Here is a 15853-nt window from a genome sequence, read left to right as displayed (position 1 = left end):
AATGATATTTCTTTTATAAAAGTAATGACTATGAAAACCTTCACAGATCTACCAGGTAGAAAGCATCGATTAATTTACAATTGGCATTTAATACTTCGCAGACTATGTGTAACCGGTCTGGTTTGACGCCACATGTGATCTCTGCGTTGTGTTATGTTGTGTAAATGAGAACGACTTCTTTCTTGCCAACCAGGATTTATTCTCTGTGCAAAACAGAATATAATAATTAAAGCAGGAAATGGCTTCATCAGCTTTCTAACTTCACACTTCTCCTCAGTGGGGCCTGAAGCTAACTCAGGAAAGTATACAGAGTTCTAAATAATACAATTAACAGATATACATCTATCCATGGTGGCAAACCAGTTTTTCCTTGTAAACCAATATACACAAATATAACCATTAATTTACACTTACATAACAAACAATACAATTTACAGTTACAAAATACAAAAAGAATACCCACATACCTGTGCAAAACAGAATATAATAATTAAAGCAGGAAATGGCTTCATCAGCTTTCTAACTTCACACCTTCAGTGGAAGAAAACACGCACATGTTAGGTTAGCATATAGCTAAACTTTAGAAAGCTCCCAAACACTGTTTGAAGCACTGCACATTATATAAACTACAGTCACACACGGCAAAATATAGATATTAACTGCAAATAGGTTTGGCTTGTGTGAAGTGTAACATTAAACAATCTATTAACATATAAAATACAACATTTATGACACCACTCGTTCCACTTACTTCTCCTCAGTGGGGCCTGAAGCTAACTGAGGAAAGTAGCGCGAGTCTGCAGAAATGTGCCGGTGCCATGAGTACCAAAATAAAACGTACTTTTCAAAATAAAAGCATCTAAAAAATAAAGTGACAGTGACAAGTTTTACAAATAAAGTATGGACAATGATTTTACTGAAATATAAACAAGTGAAGTTATACATTGGTTACATACACCCCTCCTATATTTCGCAAAAATCCAGACCATAGTGTACCTCTGAATAAACCATTCTGACCTCCAAGACAACTGACATCAAACTTGTGCAGGGTTAACTGAAAAACTCTTAGCTTTACCATCGGCTGTAAAAGCCACCTACTATATAGGTTCAGAGAAAACATAAGGGAGATCAAGCCTTAGTCCCTCCTAGATTAATATGATGCCTTGTACACCATACAACTCCCTGCTACTCTCAAACATGTAACATATTACACAAAACACATACATTAGACATTGTCCCTTAAAAAGGCATATTTACCAGATCAGAGGTACAAACAAAAACAAAAAACTACAAGCTTGTCACTTTAAAACAGTGTAAGTAGTGACTGAGATCTCTTGTTAACTGAACTCACAAAACCCCTTAAATCAAAAGGCTTTTGGACCATGGACTCAATGAGTCGATTGATTCTTTTGCTAACCCTGCCTGCCCTTGTCCTGACTACAGGTTCAGTTTCTACTGTCGATTGTACCTGTGTAACTGTGACATGACCTGTGTCTGCAGGATGTGACTGAGTGTTTAGGTGTCCTGAATGTACATGTGACATGAATGATGAGTCTGAGTCAGCCCCTGCAACTAAACTGTCGAAGTTAGTGTCTCTGCTGGACCGGTTCTGGTCATTTGGGAAGCACTGAATTGGACCATCTGCAGACCAGTCCACTTCTGGAATGCCCTGACTTGACTGATCCACCTCAGACGATCGTTCACTCATAATCATTTGACTCCGGGTTTCCTCTGATCCACTCATTATCCACGTACTGGTCCTGCCTCTTGAATCCTCCTCCTCCTCCAAAGAGTCCAGGGAATCAGTCGTATACGACCTTTCCTCCACTTCAGTATCACACAATTCTTCTCCAGTTGTCACCACAGGCAAAAAGCTGATGTCTAAGACCAGGTTTCGATGAACTATCTTAGTGTTTCCACTACTGTCCACCAGCTTGTATGTGTGTGTCTGCAGGTTTCTGTCTTTAACTGTGTACACAATTGCACTCCATTTGTCAGCCAGTTTCTTCTTTCCTCTCTCACCTTTGTTTGCAATGAGCACTCTGTCCCCTAAGTTCAGGTGAATGCCTCTCACTTTTCTGTTGTAACCACTTGCTTGTTTGTCCTGTTCTTTGATGCTGTGTTCTTGGGCAATTCTTACTGCTTCATGAATATGTGACATGAGCGTTTTGGCATAGCTTTTGTAATCAACAACCACTGGATCATGCAACACTTGCTTGAACATCACATCCACAGGGAGCCTCGGGGTTCTGCCGAACATAAGCTGGAACGGTGCATATCCTGTTGTTTCATGTACTGTTGCATTATATGCAAAAGTCAGAGCTTGTATCTGTTGAGGCCACTTGTGTTTCTCTTTTAGAGAGAGAGACCGCAGCATATTCCCAAGTGTTCGATTGAATCTTTCTGTTCCTCCATTTCCCATTGGATGGTATGCAGTAGTGTGTGATTCGGAGACTCCGGAAAGTTTGAGCAATTCTGCTATGAGCTCACTCTCAAAATTAGCTCCCTGATCGGAGTGAACACGCTCTGGAAAGCCATACACACAAAACACGTGATCCCACAGCTTCTTGGCGACCTGTTTTGCAGTCTGATTAGTGCATGGAAAAGCGTGGGCTAGCTTTGTGAAGTGGTCTGTCAAGACAAGAACATCCACTGAGTGCTGCTTACTATCCTCCGCACTCCAGAAGTCTATGCACACTAACTCCATGGGGGCAGACGTCCTGATGCTTTCAAGTGGGGCTCGAGCCGAGGGTTCTGGTGTCTTCGCCAGAATGCACCTTTGACAGCATTTGACATACTCTTTGACATCAGACTCCATCTTCGGCCAAAAGAACCGCTGTCTTGCTAGATGCAAGGTCCTAGCCTGTCCCTGATGCCCAGCAACATCATGAATGCCATGTAATGCTTTTTCTTTAAGACTGTCAGGCAGAACATACTGATGCCTCTTTTGTTTACTGAAATTATCCTTGGTGACCCGATAGAGGACACCATTCTGAACCTTCAGTCTCTCCCATTGTTTGATGAGAACCATAACTTTGGCATCTAGTCCTGATCGTTCACGTCTGGAAGGACGGCGGTTGCGAAGCACAAATGGTAGGAGTTTTGAAATAATGAGATCAAATTCCTGACTGTGCTTGAGTTCCTCTAACGAGAACACAGGAAGGGAGTCTTGGCCCGGCAGCAACAGATCCTGGACAGTCTGAGCCAACTCCACAGCTCTCGTCTCGGCAGTAATCTCCCACTGAGCATGAACATCTAAAAGAGCCTTGACAGCTACAGAATCACTGTGACACATGAGGGGGTCAGATTGAGACTTAATGCTGCCACCAGGTAACTTCTTCATCTGCTGACACTGGACTTTGAGTCGGAAAGTGTCTTGAATGCCGTCGTGACTAACACCCTCGGCTTCAGCAAGAAGGTGACTGTACTGCTCTGTGATGAGCCTGTGGCTTACTGATCTTGCGAAAGGATCTCTGCTGAGAGCATCAGCCACTATGTTCTTGGTGCCAGGTATATGTCTCAGGTCGAATGTGTAAGGAGCGAGCCTAGACACCCAGCGCTGTTCGCACGCATCAAGCTTCGGTTTCGTCAGGATGTAGGTAAGAGGGTTATTATCAGTCCATACTGTAAATTCATGGCCTTTTAACCAATGGCTAAATTTTTCACACACACTCCATTTCAGGGCCAGAAACTCAAGCCTATGGGCGGGATATCTCTTCTGAGAGCCACTGAGAGTCTTACTTGCAAATGCAATGGGACGTGCTTTCTCTTCACCAGCTGGTATCTGTGATAGCACGGCCCCTAGCCCGTCCAGAGAGGCATCAATAGATAGAATCAGAGGGCGAGAGAAATCTGGGTGTGAGAGGACGACGTAGCTCAAGAGACTGTCTTTCAGATTACAAAGAGCCGCATCACATTCCTCTGTCCAATCAGAGGGTTTCAGTTTCCTGAAGGAGCCGGTATTGGAGTTTAGTTTGACTCTCCCTCGTCTCTTTTGGCCTGCAGTAAGAGCAAACAGTGGCTTGGCCATAGCAGAACAGTTAGAGATAAAATGTTGATAGTAGAACACCATCCCCAGAAAATACTTTATCCTCTTTACTGATGGTGTGCAACCATCGTCTTCCATCAGGTCCAACTTTGACATTTTTTATATGACCTCAACTTTTGCTGGATCCATAGCCACTCCATTACCATCTATAATGTGACCTAGGAACTTGACTGAAGATCTCATCAGGTGGCATTTCTTTGGACTCAGTTTAAGGTTGTGAAGCCTGAGCTGCTGAAAAACAACCTCCAGCCTCTCCAACGCCTCTTCTTCAGTTGCAGCAAACACAAGCAGATCATCAAGATAACACAGCAAACTGCTGAAGTTCAGGTCTCCAAATATGCTGAGCATCATGCGCATGAATGAGGCAGGACTGTTGCACAAACCTTGGGGCATCCTGTTGAATTCATACAGTCCCATTGGAGTAGTGAATGCAGTGTATTTCTTGTCCTCCTCTGCCATTGGGATGTTATAGAAGCCAGAGGTCAGATCCATTGTGCTGAAGTAGGTGTTCCCACCCAGGGAAGCCAAGCAGTCTGACTGGTGTGGTAATGGGTGCGCATCCTTGAGCGTCCTTGCATTCAGCCACCTGAAGTCTGTGCAGAGTCTCAAACTGCCATCTTTTTTCCACACAAGTACGAGGGGAGAGGCATAATCACTTACTGACTTCCTGATGATCTCCTGTTCTTCCATTTCTGAAAGGACCTGTCGCAGTTTCTGGTAATGGGCTGGTGGCACCCGCCGGTAAGGGAGACGGAATGGTCTCTCATCAGTGAGCCTGATGCGGTGCATGAAGCCCTCTGCCTCACCGCAGTCCAGAGCATGTTTGGAGAAAATGTCATTGTACTTTTCAAGCAGCGCGACCAACCTCTCTTTTCCTCCTTGGCCAGCCTGGCACTGATCGATATCAACCTCAGTCAGTCCAACCTGTTGTAGTCGCTGCTTGAAATCTGTAGGTTTAGCCTTGCCATGACTTTCCTCCTCCTTAACGTTGTTGAGTTGGCTGGTACCTTGAAAAACCTCAAACTCTTCAACAGCTAGACAGGGGAACACGTCGGCCAACTTGCTGTTTCTTTTCAGGGTGATAGGCTTGTCTGACACGTTTGTGACTTTCATTGGGATCCATCTGTCACCCCACAATGGTGTAATAACACGACCGATCATGATGTTACGAGGCATGCACTTGGATGAGGTGGGCTCAACTATTACTGTGCTGCCTGGAGACATGGGAGCGTTATTTGGCAACTTACCCCAAACAAGATGTTCTTTCTTAGCCAACAGCGTAACCGCATGCTGGAGTTTAACGGTCCCGATTCTGTCTGGAAGCTCCTCGCCTCTCCACCTGGATGAGTTTGCCATGAGATCAAGGAACTGTTCACACTCTGGGAGAAGATCGCCACTGGAAACCAGGCGCCAATAGTCACTGGTTATTTTCAGCTGATGCATGATAAATCTGATGACATTTGTGCCTATGATTAAGTCATCTCGTTGGCCAGGCACCACAAGGACAGGTACGATACAGCTCTCCCCATACAGTTTCATTTCCACTTCGTACATACACTTGGGTTTGCTAAGTGTCCCTCCACAGCCTATTAGCACAATCTCTTGAGTCAAAGGAATGGATTCTGAGAGTATATTCTCACTCAACATCTTCTGCTCTGCCTGCTCGCTGAGAGTACAAGCCATGGAACCAGAGTCAAGCATCCCCTGCACCTGAAATGTGTTGTTAATGCTAACAGGGGTGTAAAACAACTCATCAAAAGGGCCCACTCTCTGTGTATTTTGCACTATTACCTTAGCATCGGCTGGTGCTGCTGCGCATGCTTTTATATAATGAGTTTCAATATCACCACTGTTGAGGGTTTCTTCTCTGTTTCCCACACATTCCCTCACTAAATGCGGGCCAGTTAGTTTAAAGGTTGAGAATTCTGTGGCGGGAAAGCCGGAGAACCTCGGCCAGCCTGACGGTTAGGACAGTTCTTCTTGATGTGGTTTGGCTCGCAGCACACTAAGCAGAGGCGTTTCTGCCTGCAGTGTGCAAGGGTGGAATGATCTAGAGACTGGCAGACCCTGCAGGCTTTCGGTTGAAATGGATCAGAGGGGAGTGGTTTGTGTGTAACCTGGTTGTTCTGTGACAATGCTCTGTCAAATAAACTGACTAACATTTTCATACAGTCATCATTACAAGAGGGCTTGGATGCTGTGCTGTCCTCACCTTGCATAGATGGCTCCCGTGGGTGACATACTATCTCTGAAACGTCAGGTGCGGAAACCTGGACATGAACTGTCACTGGTTTAACTCTCTTTGATTTGGAAAGCACCTGTTCTTTCATTTCAGTGTGGTAGCGATCAATATGCTCTTGGATTTCACTAGCTGTCCACTTATCTGGTGCCTTAAACTTGAAAACAGCAGCAAGGGTGGGATCTGGGCAGTATTTGACAAACATCATCGCTACTTCCTGACAAGAATCCTCCATCTTCCGCCCTAGCCTCTTCAAGCCCTCCTCCGCTGCATCAACTGCCTTGTTTAGCCGAAGCCAGTACTCTACGGGGGACTCTCCTGCCACTGGAACTGTACTGTAGAAATCAGCCATGGGCATACATGAATAGGTCACATCACTAAAGTGTTGTCTGAGGATGTCATAGATCAATTGTGGGTTATCTTGAGGCTTCATGGATGGGCAGCTCCTCAGAGTTATCCTCACTATGTCTTTAGCCTTGCCCATTAACTTAGACATGATCTCAATGTGCTGTTCTCTCAGAGGTGTGGCTCGTTTCCTGAAATACACTCCCATTAACTCTTCCCACTCACAGACTGTATTCTTGTCAGATCCATCTCCTCTGAAGACTGGAGGCTCTCTCACATCTGACTGCAACACTAAATTTGCACCAGTCAAGTTGAGGTAAGTGTGGTCACTGGGTAACTGGCCAACACCACTCTGAGCTGGTGTGGCTCCAACACCCCTCTCTTCACATTCCCCCCTTAACTGATCTCTTATAGTCTGTCCTACCTGCTGAGCAATGTGTGTTATCAGGTTATTTAAAGCTGCATCATTTGTATCTGGAAGGCTTGAATGTGAATCCTCCACACTCTGAGGAGATGCTACATGACCTGGCAAGCGAGTAGAACAAAAAGCTGGCGAATCTACATTAGCTGTACCTCTGACTGGTATAAAAGGGTACCCGCTGATGGGTTTCCCTCTTCCAAAACCGAAACTAAAACTGTCAGTTAGAACATTGTCCTCATCCATTTTACCAGTAACATATGTCATTTTTAACCCTGTATACCAAACTTCAAAATTCAGTATACAATAAAATACAGAAATGACAAATGTACTCTCTAAACAATGAATGTAAAAATAATTACAGAGAGAAAAAAACTAAACAAAAAAACAGTTTCCTCTATCTAATTCCTTCTCTTCAATACATGAAAGTAAGTGTGTGGCGTGTAGCAACCTCTGGTGACCAAGCTGGTGTTGATCCACAGCCTCAGGAACGACGATGGAACAGTCTGAAGCACTGTGAATCCGGGTCACGGCACCACTGTAACCGGTCTGGTTTGACGCCACATGTGATCTCTGCGTTGTGTTATGTTGTGTAAATGAGAACGACTTCTTTCTTGCCAACCAGGATTTATTCTCTGTGCAAAACAGAATATAATAATTAAAGCAGGAAATGGCTTCATCAGCTTTCTAACTTCACACTTCTCCTCAGTGGGGCCTGAAGCTAACTCAGGAAAGTATACAGAGTTCTAAATAATACAATTAACAGATATACATCTATCCATGGTGGCAAACCAGTTTTTCCTTGTAAACCAATATACACAAATATAACCATTAATTTACACTTACATAACAAACAATACAATTTACAGTTACAAAATACAAAAAGAATACCCACATACCTGTGCAAAACAGAATATAATAATTAAAGCAGGAAATGGCTTCATCAGCTTTCTAACTTCACACCTTCAGTGGAAGAAAACACGCACATGTTAGGTTAGCATATAGCTAAACTTTAGAAAGCTCCCAAACACTGTTTGAAGCGCTGCACATTATATAAACTACAGTCACACACGGCAAAATATAGATATTAACTGCAAATAGGTTTGGCTTGTGTGAAGTGTAACATTAAACAATCTATTAACATATAAAATACAACATTTATGACACCACTCGTTCCACTTACTTCTCCTCAGTGGGGCCTGAAGCTAACTGAGGAAAGTAGCGCGAGTCTGCAGAAATGTGCCGGTGCCATGAGTACCAAAATAAAACGTACTTTTCAAAATAAAAGCATCTAAAAAATAAAGTGACAGTGACAAGTTTTACAAATAAAGTATGGACAATGATTTTACTGAAATATAAACAAGTGAAGTTATACATTGGTTACATATGCAATACCATGTTTTGATTTCCAGTGAAGTCTGATTGTCTAGAAACAAGCGTTTTGTATTTGCAAGCGTTCTGTATTTGCAGCGTTTTGTCTAAGCAACGCTTTTAGTAAACGCTGCATCTTTCTTCGAGTTGGTGAATATTTGTGTTTTATATTTGCAAAGTTTTTTTATCTGCAGTGAGTTTCTCCTAATGTATTTGAATCTGTTTAAAAGACAACCCATCTGCCGTGACATTGTTACCGCAATGCCGTGACCCGGATTCGAACCGGGGTTGCTGCGGCCACAACGCAGAGTACTAACCACTATACGATCACGGCGAGCTACGATGGGCTGATGGGAACGAGTCGGCGAAAATGCGACCATTGTCGCGGCGCAAGCAGTATGCTCCATGAGTAGGCCTCATGTAAACAGAGTACGATTCACATACAAGTCCATTTGAAATCGAATGATATTTCTTTTATAAAAGTAATGACTATAAAAACCTTCACAGATCTACCAGGTAGAAAGCATCGATTCATTTACAATGGGGATGTAATACTTCGCAGAGCATGCAATACCATGTTTTGATTTCCAGTGAAGTCTGATTGTCTAGAAACATAACTAGTGATGTCTTACTGATGGAATGTTTGCTTCCATATTCCGCGGCTTTTTGGTAATGGTGTAGCAGTTTGGGAGACATCACTTGTGCTGCTATGGTGTCTTGGTAAATGTCTTCAGGTCTAAATCTTCAGTGTCTGACATGTCTGAGAGTTAGAAGTTCTCCAGTGTACTTCTTGTGCTCCGGTTCTTTGCTCCAAGAATTTCATCACACTACTAAACAGTATTGATGTTAAAAAAACAACAAAATGTAAGTCATACTTATCAAGTATTGGGAATTTTTGTTGTAAGTAATCCACCACGTGTATCATTTAGTTATGTCTTCAAAATTATGATTAGGCCCAGTTACATCCTTTGTATCTTAAATGTTTAGAGTTGTTGCCTTACAGTTGGAAAACATGTCCTGGCAAGCAGGGATGAAAGGTGGATACTGACTGGAAGAACACCCTGGGTCTACCAAGGAGAAAGACTCTGAATGAGGACTACTGCCGGTCATGGAGGTTGAACATGGGAGGTTTTAAGCAGTGAGGTCAGCAGGTGGCCAGGAAAAGCTGAGTTTAGCAGGGCTGATGAACATAAATGGAGTCAGCCTAATGTTTATTCAAATGATAATTAGACCAGTATATGACCTCTACTCTGACTCAAATTTGCTCAAGTTCATTCCAGTACCACAAGTTACTTTGTTATTATTAAATGATATATTGGTATTGTAAGAATGATCACATATCAATCTAAATCTCAATGTATTCTTCTAGTCAACAATACAAGGCTTTTTCAGTGATAATCCCCCTTTAATTGCATTTAAGACTTTTATTCTGTTATACAACAAGATAAAGATAAGGTGGTAGACGTAGAATAATAGCTATAGGTACAGCAGGATCTATGCTTAACATAAAAACAAAAATGTGCCGAAACACTGTGTGGATCACTTTTTAGTGTTTCTGTTTGTATTGTGTTTTCAGTTTCTTGCGGCATTTTTTTCTTTGCAAGCATTTTGTATTTGCAACGTTTTGTCTCAGCAACGCTTTTAGTAAACGCTGCATCTTTCTTCAAGTGGGTGACGTTTTTTTTCATTTGCATGTGTTTTGGCACATTTGTGTTTTATATTTGCATTGTTTTTTATCTGCAGTGAGTTTCTCCTAATGTATTTGAATCTGTTTAAAAGACAACCCATCTGCCGTGACATTGTTACCGCAATGCCGTGACCCGGATTCGAACCGGGGTTGCTGCGGCCACAACGCAGAGTACTAACCACTATACGATCACGGCGAGCTACGATGGGCTGATGGGAGCGAGTCGGCAAAAACACGACCATTGTCGCGGCGCAAGCAGTATGCTCCATGAGTAGGCCTCATGTAAACAGAGTACGATTCACATACAAGTCCATTTGAAATCAAATGATATTTCTTTTATAAAAGTAATGACTATGAAAACCTTCACAGATCTACCAGGTAGAAAGCATCGATTCATTTACAATGGGGATGTAATACTTCGCAGAGCATGCAATACCATGTTTTGATTTCCAGTGAAGTCTGATTGTCTAGAAACAAGCGTTTTGTATTTGCAGCGTTTTGTCTAAGCAACGCTTTTAGTAAACGCTGCATCTTTCTTCGAGTTGGTGAATATTTGTGTTTTATATTTGCAAAGTTTTTTTATCTGTAGTGAGTTTCTCCTAACGTATTTGAATCTGTTTAAAAGACAACCCATCTGCCGTGACATTGTTACCGCAATGCCGTGACCCGGATTCGAACCGGGGTTGCTGCGGCCACAACGCAGAGTACTAACCACTATACGATCACGGCGAGCTACGATGGGCTGATGGGAACGAGTCGGCCAAAACGCGACCATTGTCGCGGCGCAAGCAGTATGCTCCATGAGTAGGCCTCATGTAAACAGAGTACGATTCACATACAAGTCCATTTGAAATCGAATGATATTTCTTTTATAAAAGTAATGACTATGAAAACCTTCACAGATCTACCAGGTAGAAAGCATCGATTCATTTACAATGGGGATGTAATACTTCGCAGAGCATGCAATACCATGTTTTGATTTCCAGTGAAGTCTGATTGTCTAGAAACATAACTAGTGATGTCTTACTGATGGAATGTTTGCTTCCATATTCCGCGGCTTTTTGGTAATCGTGTAGCAGTTTGGGAGACATCACTTGTGCTGCTATGGTGTCTTGGTAAATGTCTTCAGGTCTAAATCTTCAGTGTCTGACATGTCTGAGAGTTAGAAGTTCTCCAGTGTACTTCTTGTGCTCCGGTTCTTTGCTCCAAGAATTTCATCACACTACTAAACAGTATTGATGTTAAAAAAACAACAAAATGTAAGTCATACTTATCAAGTATTGGGAATTTTGGTTGTAAGTAATCCACCATGTGTATCATTTAGTTATGTCTTCAAAATTATGATTAGGCCCAGTTACATCCTTTGTATCTTAAATGTTTAGAGTTGTTGCCTTACAGTTGGAAAACATGTCCTGGCAAGCAGGGATGAAAGGTGGATACTGACTGGAAGAACACCCTGGGTCTACCAAGGAGAAAGACTCTGAATGAGGACTACTGCCGGTCATGGAGGTTGAACATGGGAGGTTTTAAGCAGTGAGGTCAGCAGGTGGCCAGGAAAAGCTGAGTTTAGCAGGGCTGATGAACATAAATGGAGTCAGCCTAATGTTTATTCAAATGATAATTAGACCAGTATATGACCTCTACTCTGACTCAAATTTGCTCAAGTTCATTCCAGTAACACAAGTTACTTTGTTATTATTAAATGATATATTGGTATTGTAAGAATGATCACATATCAATCTAAATCTCAATGTATTCATCTAGTCAACAATACAAGGCTTTTTCAGTGATAATCCCCCTTTAATTGCATTTAAGACTTTTATTCTGTTATACAACAAGATAAAGATAAGGTGGTAGACGTAGAATAATAGCTATAGGTACAGCAGGATCTATGCTTAACATAAAAACAGAAATGTGCCGAAACACTGTGTGGATCACTTTTTAGTGTTTCTGTTTGTGTTGTGTTTTGAGTTTCTTGCGGCATTTTTTTCTTTGCAAGCATTTTGTATTTGCAACGTTTTGTCTCAGCAACGCTTTTAGTAAACGCTGCATCTTTCTTCAAGTGGGTGACGTTTTTTTTCATTTGCATGTGTTTTGGCACATTTGTGTTTTATATTTGCATTGTTTTTTATCTGCAGTGAGTTTCTCCTAATGTATTTGAATCTGTTTAAAAGACAACCCATCTGCCGTGACATTGTTACCGCAATGCCGTGACCCGGATTCGAACCGGGGTTGCTGCGGCCACAACGCAGAGTACTAACCACTATACGATCACGGCGAGCTACGATGGGCTGATGGGAGCGAGTCGGCAAAAACACGACCATTGTCGCGGCGCAAGCAGTATGCTCCATGAGTAGGCCTCATGTAAACAGAGTACGATTCACATACAAGTCCATTTGAAATCAAATGATATTTCTTTTATAAAAGTAATGACTATGAAAACCTTCACAGATCTACCAGGTAGAAAGCATCGATTCATTTACAATGGGGATGTAATACTTCGCAGAGCATGCAATACCATGTTTTGATTTCCAGTGAAGTCTGATTGTCTAGAAACAAGCGTTTTGTATTTGCAGCGTTTTGTCTAAGCAACGCTTTTAGTAAACGCTGCATCTTTCTTCGAGTTGGTGAATATTTGTGTTTTATATTTGCAAAGTTTTTTTATCTGTAGTGAGTTTCTCCTAACGTATTTGAATCTGTTTAAAAGACAACCCATCTGCCGTGACATTGAAACCGCAATGCCGTGACCCGGATTCGAACCGGGGTTGCTGCGGCCACAACGCAGAGTACTAACCACTATACGATCACGGCGAGCTACGATGGGCTGATGGGAACCAGTCGGCGAAAACGTGACCATGGTCGCGGCGCAAGCAGTATGCCTCATGTAAACAGAGTACGATTCGCATAAAAGTCCATTTTAAATCTTCATAGTAGAAAGCATCGATTAATTTATAATGGGGGATGTAATGCTTTGTTCAAAGGTTACAGTTACATGCAAAACAAAACATCACAACAGTTATTGGGTAATTTCATACTAGTGCTTTCATGAGTATCTTCGATTACTTATTGGATTACTGCAAATACAAGATTTGTTGTAAGAGTAACTTTTTTAAACGGTGGTCTTCCAGTTCCCCTGACTATGTTTCCCTCTGGAGGGGCTTTACGGTAAGTACACGGAAATGGGAGAAAGCATAACAAGCCGAAAATGTGCCGAAACACATGCAAATCGTCAACAAGCACTCCGATATCTGCGTGGATAACTTTTTAGTGTCCCAGTTTTACGTTGGTTTTGATCTTCTTGCAGCATTTTTTTATTTGTTTTCAAAATGCTGGCACTTATGTCAAGTGGGTGACATTTTATCTTCGTTTGCATGTGTTTTGGCACATTTGTGTTTTACATTTACATTGGTTTTTTAAACTGCAGTGAGTTTCCCTTAATGTTTTGTATTCTTTTCAAAAGACAACCCATCTGCCGTGACATTGTTACCGCAATGCCGTGACCCGGATTCGAACCGGGGTTGCTGCGGCCACAACGCAGAGTACTAACCACTATACGATCACGGCGAGCTACGATGGGCTGATGGGATCGAGCCGGTGAAAATACGACCAGTCTCGTGGTGCAGGCAACATGCTCCATGAGTAGGCCTCATGTAAACAGAATACTATTCCCATAAAAGTCTATTTGAAATCGAAATATATTATTTTTATAAAAGCATGACTATGAAAACCTTCACAGATCTACCAAGTAGATAGCATCGATTGATTTATAATGAGGATTTAATGCTTTGCTCAAAAGTTACAAGTTACATGCACGACCAACAACCAATCAGATGAATCTCCCGCCCCGGACACACAAGCACGCGGTTTGATTGGCTAGAGCATGTACTGGCATATGATTCTATTGGCTGACGAAGCTTCAAAAGCGCCATACACACGGCGGCATGCGTTGAAGCTTCACTTTGAATGGGGTGACGTCACGCTTTGCCGAACTGCATTGTTGGAGCTTCACTTCAAAAGTAGAGCAATTTTCTACTTTTGTCAGCTTTTTTCATTTGTCTCCACGACCCCAAAAGAACCAACATCTGACACGGTTTGAGCATGGTTGTGTGAGATGTCTTTTTTAGCTGTTCTATCGTCATTTCCTGCGATCTTCTTCCTGCTGTCAGTCAAAATGAATACTAATACCGGGTGTTTCTTTGACTATTGGGCCGCATTACGAGTTGATTGTGATTAATAAAGGTAAACCGGTGTAGGACGTGCGTGCAAGCAAAAACACTGAGGCCCCTGGTCGTCCAGAAAACACGCAGAAGGTAAATATTCGCTGAAAATACCTGGCACAGCACAAATGTCCTCATTTGTAAGTAAAGTTACTTTAGTGGGACATGTGAAACACGACGTGCTCACGTTGTGGACGCCACGTTTTCCTGGTTGAGCACAGTAGCTGCTAGTTAGCTTAATGCTAGAAAGGCTAACAGTCTCCTCGTGTAGTTGATACACCGGCAGCTTTAAGTGCATTGCATATTGTCTCGTGCGGGGCATCTAGCTGGGTGAGGATAGTATGTCGAGTTAAGTGAATGAGAAGACTGCATTCATACAGATGTGCAAACGTTTCAGTTCTGATGCAGTAGAATGCAAACTGCTTTACTGGCGGCATGGCTTTAGAATATTTATTTAAAGACCTGAGAGCGTTTTCCCTTTTTTTAAAAGTCGATAACATTTATTTAAATTATTATTATTCAGATGTCGTTAATGTAATCTTAAGTATGGCAACTTTATTTTATAAAGTTATGCTGACTAACGTGACGTCACCAAAGGCCACCTAAAACGACTTCATGCATTGTAGCATTTCGTAATGCCCTAATATTCAACAATTTGAGACGCACTGTGACAAATAATCTTTATTAATGACACATGATCAAAGCGGTCTAAACGTATTTAATTTTAGGTTTTTGGCACAAAGTTCATAAACGACTAGTTTGCATTGAATGTTATCTGGACCTGATACTCTTGTCTGCTTGGCACAGTATGAGCTCTGGTCCTGTTAGGTGGGCCGAAGAGCTCATACAGTGCATAGAGCAAATATTCTCTTGCAACCCACTGCTGCTGGTTGTAGCAGTGTTACTTATGAGAAAAGACATCTGTTACATTTATAATTATACATATTTTTGTTTATGGCAGTCCTTTAAACATTCTTTGTCCTTTGGCAGGTGATGAAACCTTAAGGACAGCTTGGTAAGTTGCATTTCAGAATTCAGTCACTGTTCAAGTGTCATGATGATTGGCTTAATGTTCAACTGCTCTGAAGTGTGATTGAGAGATGCCCAACTGAACAAAATACAGCAGTCTCTCTGCTGCTGCTGCCACTGCTTATGGAAACCCATAGTAACTTTAGTTCTGCCTCAACAGGTGTCCTCTCTGGCCTTCAACACTGCAGCATGATGTAAGTACTCTGACATCCCTTAACAAGAGGGTTTAAACCAACAGGTGGCTGCTATAAATGCACAAGATTCCAGGAGGAAAACAAACCATGTTTTCAAAGTAACTGTCGAGAGTGATATGGAGAGTGTGAAACATGTTGTATAATGACAGCACTGTACGGTATCTGCAGCCAGCTGCTTTCTCAGCTGGTTAGTTCATAAGTCAGTGCAAGACAAAACTCACAAACTGGCATCGTTGGTCTCCATGCTGCCTGTGTGTGGAGTCCTGGTATGTTTGCTGAAACATTATTCATTAGAAAGCCATGTC

The 15853-nt window shown here is 42.2% G+C and overlaps 1 protein-coding gene and 7 non-coding genes across 8 annotated transcripts; 1 reads left to right on the top strand and 7 right to left on the bottom strand.

The window, feature by feature from the left end:
- Positions 1 to 175: 175 nt before the first annotated feature.
- On the bottom strand, positions 176 to 7371 carry LOC117533024. The gene is made up of 2 exons (XM_034196662.1): positions 5296 to 7371; positions 176 to 531 (listed from the first exon to the last, which is right to left on the bottom strand). The coding sequence occupies exon 1, from the start codon at positions 7315 to 7317 to the stop codon at positions 5953 to 5955; it is 1365 nt and encodes a 454-aa protein (XP_034052553.1). The 5' UTR covers positions 7318 to 7371; the 3' UTR covers positions 176 to 531; positions 5296 to 5952.
- Positions 7372 to 8683: 1312 nt separating this feature from the next.
- trnah-gug lies at positions 8684 to 8755 on the bottom strand. Its single transcript has one exon. It is a non-coding gene; the product is annotated as a tRNA-His (tRNA).
- A 1477-nt stretch (positions 8756 to 10232) lies between these two features.
- trnah-gug lies at positions 10233 to 10304 on the bottom strand. Its single transcript has one exon. It is a non-coding gene; the product is annotated as a tRNA-His (tRNA).
- A 461-nt stretch (positions 10305 to 10765) lies between these two features.
- On the bottom strand, positions 10766 to 10837 carry trnah-gug. Its single transcript has one exon. It is a non-coding gene; the product is annotated as a tRNA-His (tRNA).
- A 1477-nt stretch (positions 10838 to 12314) lies between these two features.
- trnah-gug lies at positions 12315 to 12386 on the bottom strand. The gene has a single exon. It is a non-coding gene; the product is annotated as a tRNA-His (tRNA).
- A 461-nt stretch (positions 12387 to 12847) lies between these two features.
- Positions 12848 to 12919, bottom strand: trnah-gug. Its single transcript has one exon. It is a non-coding gene; the product is annotated as a tRNA-His (tRNA).
- Positions 12920 to 13600: 681 nt separating this feature from the next.
- On the bottom strand, positions 13601 to 13672 carry trnah-gug. The gene has a single exon. It is a non-coding gene; the product is annotated as a tRNA-His (tRNA).
- A 2023-nt stretch (positions 13673 to 15695) lies between these two features.
- Positions 15696 to 15834, top strand: LOC117533039. The gene has a single exon (XR_004566997.1). It is a non-coding gene; the product is annotated as a small nucleolar RNA SNORA8 (small nucleolar RNA).
- Positions 15835 to 15853: the final 19 nt, after the last annotated feature.

Source organism: Gymnodraco acuticeps, unplaced genomic scaffold (genome assembly GCF_902827175.1).
Source record: "Gymnodraco acuticeps unplaced genomic scaffold, fGymAcu1.1, whole genome shotgun sequence".
NCBI classification, from domain to species: Eukaryota; Metazoa; Chordata; class Actinopteri; order Perciformes; family Bathydraconidae; genus Gymnodraco; species Gymnodraco acuticeps.
Note: the sequence above shows the minus strand (reverse complement) of the source record. Positions and strands in the feature narration are given on the sequence as shown.

Bases quoted from the DNA above. Each gene is read 5' to 3' on its own strand.
- LOC117533024 (XM_034196662.1), bottom strand. From the start codon at position 7,317: ATGACATATGTTACTGGTAAAATGGATGAGGACAATGTTCTAACTGAC.